The sequence below is a fragment of the Notechis scutatus genome, chromosome 2, assembly GCF_049901735.1.
Source record: "Notechis scutatus isolate UNSWTSFEM ecotype Mainland chromosome 2, rNotScu1.2, whole genome shotgun sequence".
Classification (NCBI taxonomy): Eukaryota; Metazoa; Chordata; class Lepidosauria; order Squamata; family Elapidae; genus Notechis; species Notechis scutatus.
Genome location: NC_142010.1, coordinates 168736782 through 168753848, shown reverse-complemented (window position 1 = coordinate 168753848; position 17067 = coordinate 168736782). Strand labels below are relative to the sequence as shown.

General features: G+C 38.9%; 1 protein-coding gene across 2 annotated transcripts in view; it reads left to right on the top strand.

The window, feature by feature from the left end:
* Nucleotides 1-17067, top strand: part of LOC113425232 (ephrin type-B receptor 5) — a 182397-nt gene that overhangs the window by 60354 nt on the left and 104976 nt on the right. For both annotated transcript variants that reach the window (XM_087957335.1, XM_026687285.2), the window contains exon 4: nt 895-1591. In XM_087957335.1, coding sequence (XP_087813461.1) covers nt 895-1591 — 697 coding nt within the window. The remainder of the gene's footprint in view (nt 1-894; nt 1592-17067) is intronic.

Genomic DNA, 17067 nt, shown 5'->3' with positions numbered 1-17067 from the left:
TGGCAACTTTAAGACTTGTGGACTTCAACTCCCAGAATTCCTCAGCCAGCAAAGCTTGGACACCCCTGTTTTAAATGTACTTCTTCTTCTTCTTCTTCTTCTTCTTCTTCTTCTTCTTCTTCTTCTTCTTCTTCTTCTTCTTCTTCTTCTTCTTCTTCTTCTTCTTCTTCTTCTTCTTCTTCTTCTTCTTCTTCTTCTTCTTCTTCTTCTTCTTCTTCTTCTTCTTCTTCTTCTTCTTCTTCTTCTTCTTCTTCTTCTTCTTCTTGCCTCTCACTAAGGGACTCAAAGAATAGCATATTTGAGTACAATTAATTTTTTCCTAAGATGGATGGTAATTAATAAAGCACATATGTGTTAAATAAAAACATATGCAATCTAGAATGATTTGCAATTTGGTGAGTGCTTTTTAATATTGGATTTTTCAGAACATGGAAGGAGAATTCATTGGACTTGTTTCTCATCCAGTGTTGTCTTTGTCGTTGTTGTCTTCCTCCTCCTCCTCCTCCTCTTCCCTCTCCTCCTCCTCACCTTCTGCATCCCTTCTCTCTTCTCTCTCTCTCTCTTTCTTCTTCAAAAGAATGACTGTGCGCAGAAGAGAAATGTATAACAAATTTCCAAGAAAGGTTCCTCAGCTTATCTACAAGAAATAGATTAAGGAAGGCACTTGGTATTGGGAGTCAGGGAACCAAGTAATATTAATCTCATATTATCCCTGAGGAGCTTCTAAACAGGATGGAACTAAAATCTAGGGCAAATTTTGTGTAATATATACTGTGGCAGGATCCAGGTGGCTGTTCTCAGGTATAAAATAACACTGTTCCCAATCCCATAAGATTTATATTTCCAGCTTGTTTGTCTCCTTTTTCCTCTCCTCCCCTCCCCAACTCCATACAGTGGGATGAGGTGAGTGTCTTGGATGACAGGAAGCATCTGATTCGAACCTTTGAGGTATGCAATGTTGCTGAGCCGGGACAGAATAATTGGCTGCGCACTCATTTCATAGAGCGTCGTGGAGCCCACAGAGTTCACATACGCCTCCGCTTTTCTGTCCGTGACTGTGCCAGCATGAGGACTGTGGCTTCTTCTTGCAAAGAGACTTTTACCCTTTACTATCATGAATCAGAGGCTGACCTAGCCACTGCTGAGCATCCGGAGTGGCATGAGGGCCCCTGGACCAAAGTGGATACAATTGCTGCCGATGAGAGCTTCTCTCAGGTGGATAGTTCTGGGAAGGTGGTGAAGATGAACGTCAAGGTGCGAAGCTTTGGGCCATTGACAAAGAGGGGTTTCTACTTGGCCTTCCAAGACTCTGGTGCCTGCATGTCTCTGGTGGCTGTCCAAGTTTTCTTCTACAAATGTCCTGCAGTGGTGAAGGGTTTTGCCTCTTTTCCAGAGACATTTGCTGGAGGCGAAAGGACTTCTTTGGTGGAGGCACCAGGAACCTGTGTGGCTGATGCTGAAGAAGCCAGCAGTACTGGCTCCTCTGGAGTGAAGCTGCATTGCAACGGGGAAGGCGAATGGATGGTGGCGATCGGAAGATGTGCCTGTCGGGCTGGCTATGAGCCTATGGACAGCGAGAGAATCTGCAAAGGTAAGAAACAGATGCTCCAGGGAGTATCCCTGGCACTTTTCAACTCAACCTGTTTGGAATAAACACCTGCAAGTATCTTTGATAGTAGTTTTCCAAACAGTATGCAAGAGTCAGTGAGTCCTGTGAAAAACAAATCTCCTGTGAATATAAAATACATAGACCAGAGGCTTCCTGTTACACTTTCGTGTGATTTGCTTGTATAATCTTTCCTCATCTTTATATTAAGTCAGTTTGGGGGTGACTCAAGTCACACTTGGTGTAATGCTGTGGCTTTCTTCAAAAGAGATTATGAATTTGATTCAGCTTTGTTGGTTATGCTCTAAAAGTTGCCAGCCAAGTTTTACTTTCAGTAGCCTGCTTCTCCCTATTCTTTATGCAAATAGAGATAACCACTTTTTCCTCTGTCCAACAACTTAGGTGTGCCACAAAAAAAAGGAGGCTTGCTAGTAAATAAACAACATCTAGCCCTAATCCAAGTTTTGTGGGTGCCCTCTGGGTGTTCCAAGCCACCGGAACTTTTCAGATTTGATCCTAGTTTGTAAAAGTACCAATCTGAGTGATCGTCCTGATTTTAACATAATGTTTCCCCTTTTCTCTTCCTAATAAAAATGGATCAGGCAACTGGATTGTTTTCCAAATCGACAGCAACAAAGTCTTTGCTTAGCTGTTTTTTTTCCCCATGCAGATCCAAAAGTAAACAGCAGCTGTCAAAATCATACTTGTCATAATGGAGCCCAAAATTGCCTTCCTTCATTACAGTAGAAACAACTACCGTGTTTCTCATATAATAAGGCCGGGTCTTATTTTTTTTTGAGCCCCGAAAAAATGGCTAGGGCGTCTTTTCGGGAATGACTTAATTCCCTCCCCTTGCATCTTTGGGTGGGCGGGTGGCGATGGCTTGGATGTTGATCTCAGCGTTGGTGGGGCACTTCGTATCGGGGTCAACGCAGGCAGCACCATATCCGGGTGTGCAACAAAAGTACTTCCTAACGGCAAGCCCCCCCACCATTCCCCCCCCCCCATTTCGCATGTTTTAATATAGTCCTTAATTTGGGGGGAGGGGCTTAATTTCATTTCATGCCTATAAAACATGCTGGGATTTCCTATTGGGGGAGGCTGTATTGTTGGAGAAACAGGGTACCTGCTCTCCTAATAGCTTTCATTTTCAGCTTCAAGTTATGAACCTAGAAGGGTTCCCAAACCATTGTGCTTATTGCATGTATTCCATAATAGTTTACAAAGTAATCCTAATTTCCAAAACAATATTCCACATTGTGAAATTTCACTGTACGTATTTACTGCATGCTTTTCCTTCAAGAAATCATTGTCCTTTAAACTGGACGCCTTGTCTATATTGGGATTCCAAACTGCTATACCCCAATTTAATAGTGGGAACTGATATTCTAGATTCTCTCCCAGGTTAATTTGCTCAGAGTTTGCACTGCAACAGCTATCAACATTAGATAAAGTGGCAATTGCACCTTAAAGTTTAATGAAAAGTCTAGGAACCTAGCATAGTTAATGGAGCTTCGTGCTGGCTGCCAGTTGCAAGTATTTCTGCTCCTCTGAACTGAGCTGTAGTAGAATCTGGAATTCCTTCTTAAAATGGTGTTTAATCCCAGCACCAGCTCTTCCTTTTATATTGACTGCAATTCATCTTGAACATGACTGATAATTGTGCAGAATCTAAATTTGTAGTTAAAGCCAGTGGGGAAAGTCCTTTCTCCAGAAGGGAGAAATTAAAAGAAGCCTACAATTGTCCATTCTGTTCCCAGGCAAGAGTATAATACATACGCAATCTATTACTATGCGTGATGAAAAGTAATATAGCAGCCTGATGAAGCAGCAGGGACCCTTTTCACAGTCTGCTTTAGAAACGAATATTCACTGTGGGGGCTGGGATGAAAACTACAAAATTACTGCGGAGGGGACTATACGGTAATTCTTTAGTATATGCATTATCTGAATTGAGGAAAAGCCACGTTAGTATTTTAGAAACATTCTTATAAAGCCTACTTATTTAAAAAAAAATAGTGAAGAAAAATTCAGTGAAATATAGATATTAGTTGCAATCTTATTCTGAATTTTAATTATATCAAGAATGCCCCAGATCATGCTTAGCTTGCCTTTTATCTGGTGGTTTCTTGTTTGAGGTGTGAATCACTTCCATTTTTTTGTTTCTATCTTTCTGGAAACATTAAGAATATTCTTTAGAGAAGTAGGCTTTCCTTATTGAGCATTTGAGTTAACTAGTTTCTAGCTAAAATATAAAAAACATTACAATTATTTGCAAATACGCTCCTTCCTGAGAGCTGATATTAAGAAATTATATAGTTAATTACTTTTAATTATTACACTTATAAATATTAATTATAAGCATAATTATTGTAGTTATTACACAACTCAGGGCAGTTGAGAGGGTACTGTAACTGTTATAACACCTTTTCCTATACAGGTAATCCTCGACTTACAACAGTTCATTTAGTGACTCTTCAAAATTTCAATGGCACTGGAAAAAGTGACTTATAACCATTTCCACACTTATGTCCATTGTAGCATCCCCATGGTCATGTGATCAAAATTCAGGTGCTTGGCAACTGACTCACATTTATGACCGTTGCAATGTCCTGTGGTCATGTGATCACGCTTTGCAACCTTCTGACAAGAAAAGAGAATTGGGAAAGCCAGATTCACTTAACAACTGTGTTGCTAATTTAACAATTACAGCGACTCACTTAGTAACTGTGGCAAGAAAGATCGTAAAACGGGGCAAAAGTCTCTTAACAAATGGCTCACTTAACAACAACAACATTTGGGTTCATTTGTGGTCGTAAGTCGAGGACTACCTGTACAATTAAATAGTTGCTTGTATTTGATTCCCAAAAGATCAACTCTTTCAGCTGTGTCTTTTTCCAGGAAAAGTTATGACTACTCTGAGGGGTCAAAATCAAATTTTGTAGTACCTTTGAACGCTAATAATACTTTTGCATAAAAATGACTGAGTCGATTGCTTCAATGATTCTTGTTATATTTAGACCACGTTGAAATATTCTATGTGCTGTTTAACTTTATAGCTATTGCAGACCCCAACAGTACAAATCCAAGAAGGCTTTCATGAAAGCCATTTAAAAAAAATAATAATATCAATCTGTCACCACAAATGAAGGCATTAATGAGAAAGAATTGGCTTTTTAATTGTCTTCTGGGATCTCCTTAGAGACATGCATGTTTTAATCTCTCATTTTCTTTTAAAATTTTCAAGTACCTCCAGTGGTTTTCATCGCACTGAAAAATCAGATTGGCGGTGGATCCTTGGTTAACTGGGCTGCCTGTGCACCAAATCCAGGAAATAGAAAGGAGGAGCAGCCATCATGACTATTACACCAGGAGGGATTTGTGCAATTTTCAGGAAAAACTTCCTTCCTTCCCCTTTTACTATTGTTAGACCCGAAAATTGAGAATGAGAATAGTGATTTCCAGATTAGTCACAGGGATTATCTTTGATATTGAAGAATTGCACAAAGAGCTGTGTAAGTTCAATCAACCTTGGCAATGTGATTCAATTAGAAAAGGGAAATAAAATCAATGGCCCCAGAAAGAACGCAAAGGTAGAACCATCCCACGTTTCACAATAGAACTGTGACAGAATTGCTTTTTCCAGCCATAATAATCACCTGAAATTTTGCAGCCCACATCTGGTAGCCCTCTGAAAGAGGAGATAATTATTTTGCTCATTTAATTGTACTTAACAGGCTGCCTGTACCATTTTTTTGCATCCTCTATTAAAACATTCTCAGAAGGGAGGTGGGTTTGGTTGGTAATGGAAATGTTCCAAGAAAATGGATGATTCAGCTTAGTATAATTATAATAACATATATCATTTAATGATCTTACTTTGTAGTGGATGACTGTTGAAAAGCAGAAGCCTTACTTTCTTGATTGACTGCATTAATGTAAATATTTGACCAGTGTTTGCTTAGTGGGGAGGAGCAAAATCCTTTCTGTTTATAAGAACTTTGCTTGCCTCCTTTCAAGAAATCTTGTGTGTTGAAAATCCAAGATCTCCCTCCTAAATATACAAACTTTTATGACTTGAGTTTTATTTGCATTATTATATAAGTACAATGATCCTTAGTAGTTCTGTGCACAATTCCATAAAAGAAAGTTTCTTTCCATGTATTGGGATCTGTTTTGACTTATCTATGGACAAAATGTGTTCCTACAGCCAAATGTTACCATTTTCTCTAGTAGTAGTACCTAAGCTCAATGCCAAAATGTATTGAAAATTATTGGCAGTCGCTCCAGACACGTTTCTAGTCTAGCTATTAATTACTGTTTGTTTCATTCTTTTTTAAACTGGGAGTGTCCTCTCCCTACTCATCTCTTCTTGACCAATATGATCATTAGTGGATGCTCAGGTCCAAGTGCCAAGTCCTGTGATGTAAAAAATGTGGTTGAATAAGAGTGTGTTCATGGTGCATGCTCTGAATAAGCAGTAATTTTCCACTGTGAAAATGACATATTTAGTATTGCAGGTGAATGTTCCAGACAGTGGGCTAAAACATCTTACTATCAGATTTAAAACAAACAACTACCAACTGAATGCAAGATTGTTTTATGTATGTGTGGATCATGATCTTCAGTATGAGGCATGGTAATTAAGATCTTAATGGCGTTATTTAAGAGTAGAATCCTTGCTCCTGAACGGGACGTATGTTAGGCAATAAGAGGATAAGCAGCATATAGGAGAGTTTATAACAGAGCTTTGGATTTGCGTTGCCAAAATTGTTCTGTGGATTACTGTCCCAAACACAATTCTACATGCAGGAATTTGCACAAATTATAAGAGAGGGTTTGCACATTCTTTGTGGTTCCTCCTATTCTCTGGAACTCCCTTCCCAGCAAAGTTCAGTGCCTTTTGGATTCAACCCAAAACATGTTTGTTTCAGCAAGTCCTTAATCTCCCTATGGGACTTGAATATGATCGAGCCTTCATTGTTTAAATTATGAGGTTTTGTTCTCATTTTTATTTGTTTTAAAAGGCTTAATCTTAATCCTTCGGGGAAAAAAAAGCTGTAGTTAAAATAAGATTTAACATGAAAAGTAAAACTGATCAAAGATGTACTTTTCAAAGTTTTTAATTATTTGGGGGAAATTCTAAAAATATTGAATGTGAAGACTTGTCTTCCTCCTCCTGATAAAAATGAGGAGGGCAGGAGATAAGACCACCTGATCGCCAGTCAGCATATTTTTCCATTATGCCAGTCACATTATGTCAAAAGTTCGAAGTTTAAACATCAGGGAAGAGTTGAAGGGCACTTTTGACTTTCCTCTGTTTACATTTTGAATCTAAGGTGCATTAATAGAGAGGAATCCAATCTTAACCTGTAACTTGTAGTACAGCAGTCCAGCCCTGAGATATTGGGAAGCCAATTGGCAGCTTCTTTTAAACTCCCTTTATTCCTTTCCCCCCTATTTTCTTTTCCATTCAAACCACAGTGTGTTCCTAGCCCTTCCAACTCCCTTGGGACATTGTTTGACTTTGCTAAACCCACCAACAGAAACTTCTTGCTTTGCATTCTCTCTGAATGATTTGTGATCTGAAGATCTGAATAATTTGTGATGAACATGACATCTCTCGCCCTCTCTCTCTCCCCCACCCTCCCTTCCCCCTCTTCTTAAAATCTGGGTTGAATTTATAGAGGTTCCCCCCTCACTTTGGTGTATTATTTTCAAGCAGTGTTTCCTATTCATGTGTTCTGTGGCAATCTTTGCTTGAAAGTGAATCCACACACCCCTCCTTTCATATGAATAAAAGAATAGTCTGTCTTCTTGGCAGCTGTTCCCCAAAAAGCTTCTCTTTTTTTCCTTTTATTAATAAAAAATATTCAGTCTCAAGTTGGCAGATTTCCAAGGATGAAGATGTGGAACCTTGAGCAGCATCATTTTTCTGATCTCCTCCCTCCTTTATTTGTGGAAATCAGAGTTTCCTGGTGTAGGACTTTGCTGAAATAAGCTAAAGTCTCTTGCTTTCCCTCATCATCCTCTGCAATCTCATTCTTCTCCCCACATCCCTCCGAAAAAAACCACCCTACTTTTATTTAGCTGATTTTGTGGTTTAAGATTAACTAGTTAGCGCCTGCATAATTTAGACAGTTGGATTCAGGTCACAGTTTGTATTCCCGAACATGATTTAACTTGAGATCGGAAAGAAAATACATGTTCAAAGAGGCAGACTTAGAAGGGATGCATTCTGAAACAGCTGCCAACTTGCATACGGGCACAGTCAGACATTGCTGCCAAAACTAACAACCCTGTCTTACATGCTAACTTGTTCCCTAGCATTACATTTCCTATGATTAACATTGTTCTCTAGCATTACACTGTGCCTTTCTTTCTCTGGGTAACAACAGTGGTTATAATTGGCCCTGGGGCAGAAAACCGAAGACATAACAATGTTGGTCTTGGGATAGTTTAGGGAGATGTTCTCATAAGCTGGGGTCTTTCTACTAATTTAACTCAGCCCCAGGCTTTCTTTCCTCATCTATGACACACCAGCAAAGCAGACAAACAGATAATATAGAAAAACCTAGGGCATAAGCAATTTACACCTCATTTTATTAAGGTCTTAATTCTTGGATGTAGTGCAGTACTTTGCATTTTTACTTTTGTGCTCAAAGGTGCTTACTCCCAGATAATTTACGCATCATGTTGGATGTCTAACAGCACAGTCCCATGTATCATCATCTGTTGTGATTCTCCGGCAGCCTGTGCAGGTAGCAGTGGAATCGGACAGTGGGGATGAAAGGGGATCAGTCTGGGAGTATGGAAAGGACTCTTACGAGGGTCCTGCGTCCGATGCAGAGATGGGGCCAGGACCATCTGGGAGTGGGGTGCTGCCCCTGGAGCCTTTGGAGCAGCAGCGAGGCAGAGGATCCAGGGGAGCCTGTTCCCAGTACGCATGTGCGCAGAGCTGCTAGAAGGCGAGAGCAGATGAAACAAAAGGGGTGACTCTGGAGTAAGGCTGGGGGGTGATTGCCCCTCCCATAAGGTATAAAGGACAGACAAAGATGATGAGACCTTTGCAAGAAGCAAAGTTGTTTGTTCAGTTCAGAGTCATTCTTGAAGCTCTTTCTACTTCAGTTTTTTCCTAGTTCATTTGACATTTCTGTTATTGGTAGCACTTTAGAGGAAAGAAAGGTGGGTGCTTATCTCGAGGGATTGTTTGAAATTTATTATCGGCTGGGAGTGAAAATAATCCCCAGCGTTGCAATAAAACAAGACTTGTTTTAAAATAAGCGTGTGTGTAATTACAATCTCGGAAGCCTTGGTCAGAACATCATCATCATTTTAGCTATTGTCTATCCATTGCAGGATGAAGCCCTCTTCTGCATGTTTCCAACCAATACGGTCCTGAGATTTATTTTGCCAATTGGGGCCACAATAGTTGCTGATCCTATGTATAGTTTCTCAAAAAATTTCCTGTTGTCAATTGGAGTTTGCTAGTAGAAAAACCTTTATGCATTCAGAAGCTTAATGCTACAGCAAAAGTCATTGCTGCTTTTCCATATTTCTGAAATCCAGATTATATACATTGAAATTACACATGCTGACTTACAGAAAATGGCAACTTTGAGAACTATGATTGGAAAATGTTTGAAATTAGCATATCTTTCACCAAGAAGTATATGCATTCCATATTGGACAAATCATTTTGAATTACAAAGTTCAAAAATTTAGAACAATCTTTTCACACTGACCTAATTAACAGTAAATTAAGTGATTTTTTAAAAGAATACATTGGTTTGTCAACAGTCATTTGTCCATTGCTGGCAGAACAATTATGAACCTTTAAGCCTTGGAATAAACTCACTTAAACTGTGTCTTTATTTTGAAAAAGAAAAAAAGGATTATACCAACAATAGACCTGTGTGCTTGATTATCTTCCAGGGCTTTGTAAATATTTAAAAAAAACAAACCTGGGAACTTCTAGCTTTATATCAATTAAAGTCCTGTTGCAACATCCAATTTAATATGTCTATATTACATAGGAAAATAATATTCTTGTAATTCATAATGTAGATCACATTTTAATAGAAGCTGTGAGTTGATGGAAAGAATTCAAGGTCAGGTTGATTTGGTCAACCCTATATTTTCTTATTACAGGTCATTTAGTTCTTGTCTTGAAAATTAAGAAATCCAATTGACTGAAAAAATTTAATTGCCACTGAATTGATTTATTTTAAATTGGCTGCTAGGTGATCTGTGTCATTAATAAAAAAAATCAACATGTAGACAGGTTTTTTTTCATCTAAGGAATTTTCATTCTTTGGGGGAAATTGGCAGTGATGCTCACTAACTTGGCAGAAATGTTAAGACCTCAAATAGTAGGATTTGTGAGATATCTTGTCCTGTCTACTGAAGCCTGCAAAACAATTGTCAAAACACTGAATCTAAGCCTTGCAGTTTATGAACCCTTAGATTAGTGGCTTAGTTGAAAATAAAGAGAAAATCTGGGCCAGGCACAGGCAGAATATATTGGACTTCATGCACAAGTAGTGTAGTTTAATGGGCATCTTGATGCATTCCAGCTCTGATTTTCATTTTTGCATTCTCCAGAGCTTCCCAGGATTGTGCCCCTGATATTCAGTAGCCAAAATCAAAGCAACAGTGGGAGGAATCCAGGAAAAGGAAACAAAGGAACTGACTGGGTATGCATCAGTCTGAAAATCCCATCCCTACCTTTCTGGGAGTATAATTCGGTCTATTCATATCCTCTGCAGCTTCCAGAGGTCTTGAATGTGTATCCATACACACACAGACGGAGGGAGGGAGAGGAATACAATACCTACAAAAAATTGCTGGCACTTTTCTGTATTATGTGAATAAGGCTATTGTAATTTGTAAACCATTCTTTGTGACTGCATTATGTGTAAAGCCAAAATTTCCCATGATTAAAACCATCCATGGCCAATAAAGCAAACCACCCACCCATTATTTATAGAACAAAAATAACATCATACAGATTCATAGTGTCAAATAATTTCAGTATTCCCTTTCCTTAGACTGATCAATTGCCATGTCCTGCTTTGGAAGGTCATTAGATTACGTCTTGGCCTTTCGTGCCTTCAGAGCCCTACTTCAAGACTCTGAGCTGCTGCTGGCAACTTATTCCTGGACACTTCATATATTGCTTGGTAGTAGCCATGCCAAATATACCAACTCCTGACACAGATAATAAATCTCATTTTAACAGAGGCTCTTTGAATGGACTTTGGATGCAGTGGAACACATCTGCATTTGGATTTCACTCCTAAAATAATGGGTATGTTTCTGTGGTCTCTGTGGACAAATGACATCATATGCTTCAGTTTAGGTAATCAGATATTTCAATTCAACATTTGGATTTAATGAACACCTTTCCCTCTTCCACTTCTCCAGATAGTCTATTAAATAGCTTTCACAATATGATATTGCTGCACAGGCCCAGACTGCAGTAGGAGAAAGCTCTTTGGAGAAATTGGTGACTCAGGTTAATTTGCAGCATAGCTCTAGTTTTTAAGTTGCTATGTTAAACCAACAGCTGCCAAAGTAACTATCTAGAATCTAATGTCAACACAAGGACATTGTAGAATAATGGAGAACAGTAAAGATGGGTCCATATTTGGAAGAGTCTGTGGATTTCCCCCCTCCCCCCCATGAATAATACACACTCTAATATGCCAGGTTTTTTTTTTTTTATGTCTTAGTGTTTAAATAAATTCAAGAAAAGAAGTTCCACTTCTTTCCTTTGGGAATTTGCCATATGCCGTGATGTCTGAAATTGCTGCTTTATTATTGGACCTACCTAGGCACCAGAAAAAACAAACAAACCCTGCTATGTGCTCCTATGTATAACTGATACCTAGTTCCATTTTGCCTCATGAGAATATATCGGTCCTTAAGGGTTGATATCAATATTGACAAGAAAATGAAAAAAAAAAAAAAGCCCACCTCCCAAGAAAAAAACAATGGCTAAGCAGTTCCATAAATCTTCCTTAAAAATGTATGAGTGCAATTCCTGGGAATCAAACTCAGTTTGACGATGTCTTTACTTTACCTTATGCCAACAGCAATCTGTTCATCTGCTTCTGTTCACAAAGGGCAAGCACCATATGACAACAATTAGATCACTGTAATGGTAGAGCTGTCATGGAGGTTCACAAAATCTTTGCAGGGTTCTGTCAGTGTTGCATATTTATCCTTCAGTCTTAGAGAAGAATTGTTGAAATTTCACCATGGATAATCTGGACATAAAAGAAGATGCGCAGGATATGCCAGCTTGCTCACTACCGGCTTTGTAGGAGAATCATGGTTTTATGTTTCTTCCTATCAAAAAAGAGAAAACATTGGTAGCAAAAAGCAGCGTGGAGGTATGACCTCATAAGTAGCCAGCCTGAGAATGCTCATTTTTCAGGAATGTTTCCAGGCCAATAATTGCTAGTGTTAATACTGTACATCAAAGCTCTTCAGCAACAAATAGTGAGAAGTGAAACTAACTTTTCCTGCTGTCAATGGCTATTGTATTTTTTAAAATGTTTGCTAATGCTGTGTTTCATCTATAATGCTGTGGTCCATCCTTAAGTCCTGCTATGCTGTCTCATTGTGATGGGGAAGGGGCTTCCTGGAAGGGATGAGCAAAAATCATTGGGAGTATATTCCGAGGTGCATTCTTAGCGGGGTCTCCAAGGCATGAGGTTCATCCTAGCTACCCAGCTAAAGCAAACAGGAACTTTGGGAGCAGAGATATAGGAAAATAGCAATAGCAATAAAACTTATATACCAGTGGCCCCCAACCTTTTTTGAACCAGGGACCGGTTTCACGATTATTTATTCTTCCACGGACCGGTACTTCAGTAACGTGAGACTCCACCGCCATCGGGACGGCTCTTCGTTTGAAGCCGCCCCCCCCCCTCGATGAAACTAAGGCGCGAGCACCCAAACGCTGCTTTCCAACTGAAAACCCAGAAGCACTTTCCAACCAAAAACCCGGAAGCAACCGAAAACCCGGAAGCGCCGTCGAAACAAGATGGCGGCGCCCAAGCTTTGCAGCCCGGTAAAAAATGATCCACGGACCGGTACCGGTCCGGGGACCGGTAGTTGGGGACCCCTGTTATATACCATCTATACACAGTGCTTTACAGCCCTCTCTAAGTGATTTACAGAGTCAGTATATTGCCCCCAACAATCTGCATCCTCATGCTGGAAATATATGATCATTTTAATATCAATAGCAAAGACATAATTTCATACTATGCGGGAGAAGGCAATTTTAAAGCAGGCCTTTCCTGCTTTAAAAAAAAATTCATAAGGAAGATAAATACAATGAAATGATTGACAATATGGTATTGGATGAGCTTCTCAAATCAGCTGGTCTCAACATGCTATTAAAAAAGAGCTGAGGGTCTTTCATAGTGTTAACAGTATATATAACCTAACTAGATTAAAGCGTTCTTGATGTCTATTTGCTGATTTTGTCATGCAGGGGAAAAAACATGAAACATAAGAAGCATGAAAATGTAAAAAAAATTAACATAGTGAAAGATGAAACAAATGGTATCAGCAAATTGAAATAAGCTAAAATTGGACAATTTCGTTTAGCAGAACATACTGTTTACTACTCAGGACAGAAAAAAAAACCAAAGAAGAAATTATGGAATTATAGTCAGGAAGAATATGGCACTTGGATACAATACACTTAATGACCAAATAGCACCAATTGGATTTTGCAGATTAACATGACAATTATTCAGGTTCATGTTCCAACCAGTGATGCAGAATAAGAGGTTTTGGATTTTTTTGGGTGAAGTTCAATTGGAGATCAACGAAACATGCAAGCAAGATCTCCTGCTGACGCTTGAGTTTGGAGACTAGAATGCCAGAGTTGGAAAGAGTAGGGTAGAAAACAGAACTTAGGAAAAATAAATGAAGGAGGAAGACAGTTTATCAATTTGTGGTGATCCATTGATTTCTTCATTGCTAATACAGTCTTCAAAAAGCAAAACAACACTTATATACATGGGTATTGTCATATGGAGGGTGTATAAAATTTATTATTGATACAAGAAGGGGGAAGAGTTCAGTTACAACAGCAAAGGCATGATCAGGGGCTACGGTGGAACAGATTACAAAACTACCCTGTTCCAAATTAATCTAAGCTAAGAGAAAAAGAAAGCTGACCATATTCTTCAGCATACACCAACCATCTTCAAGGAGATCACTTTGAAATCCTGGAACTTATTGATAGTGAACCAGAGAAACTGTGGAATAAAGTTGTTAGCGTTAAGTGTGAAAAGAAATTTCCCAAGACCAAGAAATAGAAGAAAACAAATTGGATGACTGAAGAAATGGTGAAAATTTCCAAGAAGAGAAGGAAAGCCAAAGCCAAGAAAGACAAAGAACTTAGGAGCATTCAACAAAGAATTTTAGAGAGAGACAAGAAGCGTATTACAGTGACATCTTTAAAGACATTGAAAATGGACATAGAGGAACAAGGACATTCATAAGATCTCCAAACTCAGAAGGAGGTTCCAACCTCAAATTGTGCTAAAGGATGCCAGTAGTCAGAGAGTAGCTGGTTCAAATAAGATCTAAGCAAAGATGGAAGAAATATCTGAAATTTCTGTACAGTAGAAATCCAAAATACCTTAGAACAATCTCTATCTCTAGAAGATGAAATTAGATCAGTACTCTGTTTATTGCTAAGTCAAAATGCTGCTGGAATTGATGAACTATACAGAAATATGGCAAGCAACAGAAGGAAAATCTGTACAGGAAGCCACAGTCCAGATGGAACATGACAAAACAAACTGGTTCCAGATTGACAAAAAAGTAAGGCAAACCTATAGCGTCTTTTCTTATTTATTCATCCTATATACTGAATATAACTCTATACAGTTGCTAAAAGTCAATATTGATTTAATGGCACATAACCAATCAATATCCTGAATATACAGTATATTGGCAGAGGCTGGATTGGAAGATGAGTGTGACTTTAAAATTGGAGCAAAGAAACATCAATAACCTGCATTATGCTAATGACTTTGCTTTGATAACTGAAAATGCAAACGGTTTAGGAACCTATCAGTGAACAAATGGTACTGATTTTGTTCACCGGGATTAAAATTAAGTATAATGAAGACCAAACAACAGATATAATAAGCAGCTTTGAATGAATTAAAGGTTCAGGAAATTATTTAAACTTATTTTACATCTTAAAACACATCTAGTACAAGATTAGATGAGTATACAAACCAATTAATAGCATTCCATAACTAAGAAACAAATGCTGAGGCCCAATTAAACAAATGCTGAGGCCCATCTTGCATTTCAAGGAAGGGATCTCCAAAGGGAGACATCAAGTATCATGTTTTCCATAACTGAACATCATTTGTTCCATTGGGGAAAGTGTTCTAATTTTCCCACACAGGAGTCCTGTACTGCAGAGTGCCAAGTGGGCTACAATATCAACCATAACTGGTTGCCAAAGAATTACTCTAGTTACAGCTGGTCTACAAAGCTATCAGGGAGTTCTCTGCAGTCTGAACAATTTATCTTCCAGGAAGGAGATGCTATGAGATAGAACTCTTAGTTCTCACTTTTCTTCATATAAGCTGCCTCTTTGGAACATAGATTTTTTTTTTTTTTTTGTCCAGCTTCAGGTTACTTTGGCTATTTGGCTATTTAGTAGTAGGTTTAGAGACCTGAGACATTTCTTCTCATACATGTTTCCATTTGTCTCTGTTAGTTTATTTATTTCTGAAATTTTGATTTTGTAGGTATTTGAGATGTTAACCTCATATGAGCTCTGACAAAAAAGTATGTGCAATATACACAGACCATATAAAAATACACCACACTGCCCAGTTTATGTACACACTCTGCACATCCTTCTTCACGAGACTGGACACAGGAGCAAAGGCACTCCTTTGCCTTTGACAGTACTCCAAATCCATCGTTCAGCATATGAAAGCTTGCACTTTCTTTCAAGGCCCTGTTTTTCCCTTGTGCTGCCATATTTATTTTTTAGAACTGGACATGCTGTTAGACCCTGAAATGACAGTGCAGCTTACAGTTCAATCTCAGCTTCAAATCATATACAGAAGGAAAAACAGGACGTAGGAAAAAATGATTTATGTGCTTAAATTATTATATATTCTCTGCATGAAATGTCACATTTCCCTTCCAGATAGAGCTTTCAATGTTCTACCTCAGGGGTCTCCAAACTTGGCAACTTTTAAGACTTGTGGACTTCAACTCCCAGAATTCCTCAGCCACTTGAGTTGAAGGTAGTGATGGGATTCAAAGAATTTAACAGCCAGTTCTCTGCCCTGATGAGTTCTTTCAACAACCAGTTCACCAAACTGCTCAGAAAGTTAACAACTAGTTCTCCCGAACTGGTGCCAACTGGCTGAATCCCACCACTGTTTGAAGTCCACAAGTCTTGAAGGTGCCAAGTTTGGAGACCCCTGAGGTAGAACATTGAAAGCCAGACTTTAGCATGGAGTAGGAACTGGACTTTTCTACCCACTTCTTCATCATATAGGATAGATGAGTTGATTAAAAAGAGTTCCACCTTCTCCAGATGTGTTCACGAGTGTCAGAGAAGACTGAAATCAGATGAAAATTGGGATGTTCCATTCTGGTATAGGAACTTTTAACTGCAGTTAAATGTAACATTGGCCCCTTTCCTGCCAAACCAGGACTGACTCATTCTTTCTTAGATCTTTTTCCAGTTTTCCTTTCAGCTGGGAAAGGTTGCACTTTGCTTATTCCATGATCATATACTTCACCCCCCTCCCCTAATGAAGCAGATGTCTTGCCTTAAAAGTTTCAATAGTATTAGCTCTATAAGTAGCTCTCTTGGCAGCGTGAGTCCCCTTACTAGCCTGGAAGGGGAAAGAAAAAAAAAGGAAAGGAATTAAACTATAAACACAAAGAATAATTGACGGTAAGTGGGGGATAGACAGATGCACATTCCAAATATTATCTAGGTAATCTGAAAACAGAATATAGTAAATATGTCTTCAGCCCCCTTCATTGTATTATAAAAAAGGTGGATCTTTATCCTTAGGAAACCAAATCTTCACCTGCTTGGAGCCCAAAAGCTAATCCAGGTGTTAATCATCTAGAAGAAAATAGCAGTAGCACTTAGATTTATATACCACTTCATAGTGCTTTACAGCTCTCTCTAAGTGGTTTACAGAGTCAGCATATTGCCCCCAACAATCTGGGTCCTCATTTTACCCACCTCGGAAGGATGGAAAACTGTGTCAACCTTGAGCCTGGTGGGATTTGATCTGCCCAATTGCAGTCAGCCAGCGGTCAGCAGAAGTAGCCCGTAGTACTGCACTTGAACCACTGCAGCTCAATGCAATCTCAGTCTTGATGGCAGCCTTCTGCTATCAATTGAATTTGTACTTTAAAAAAACACGAAT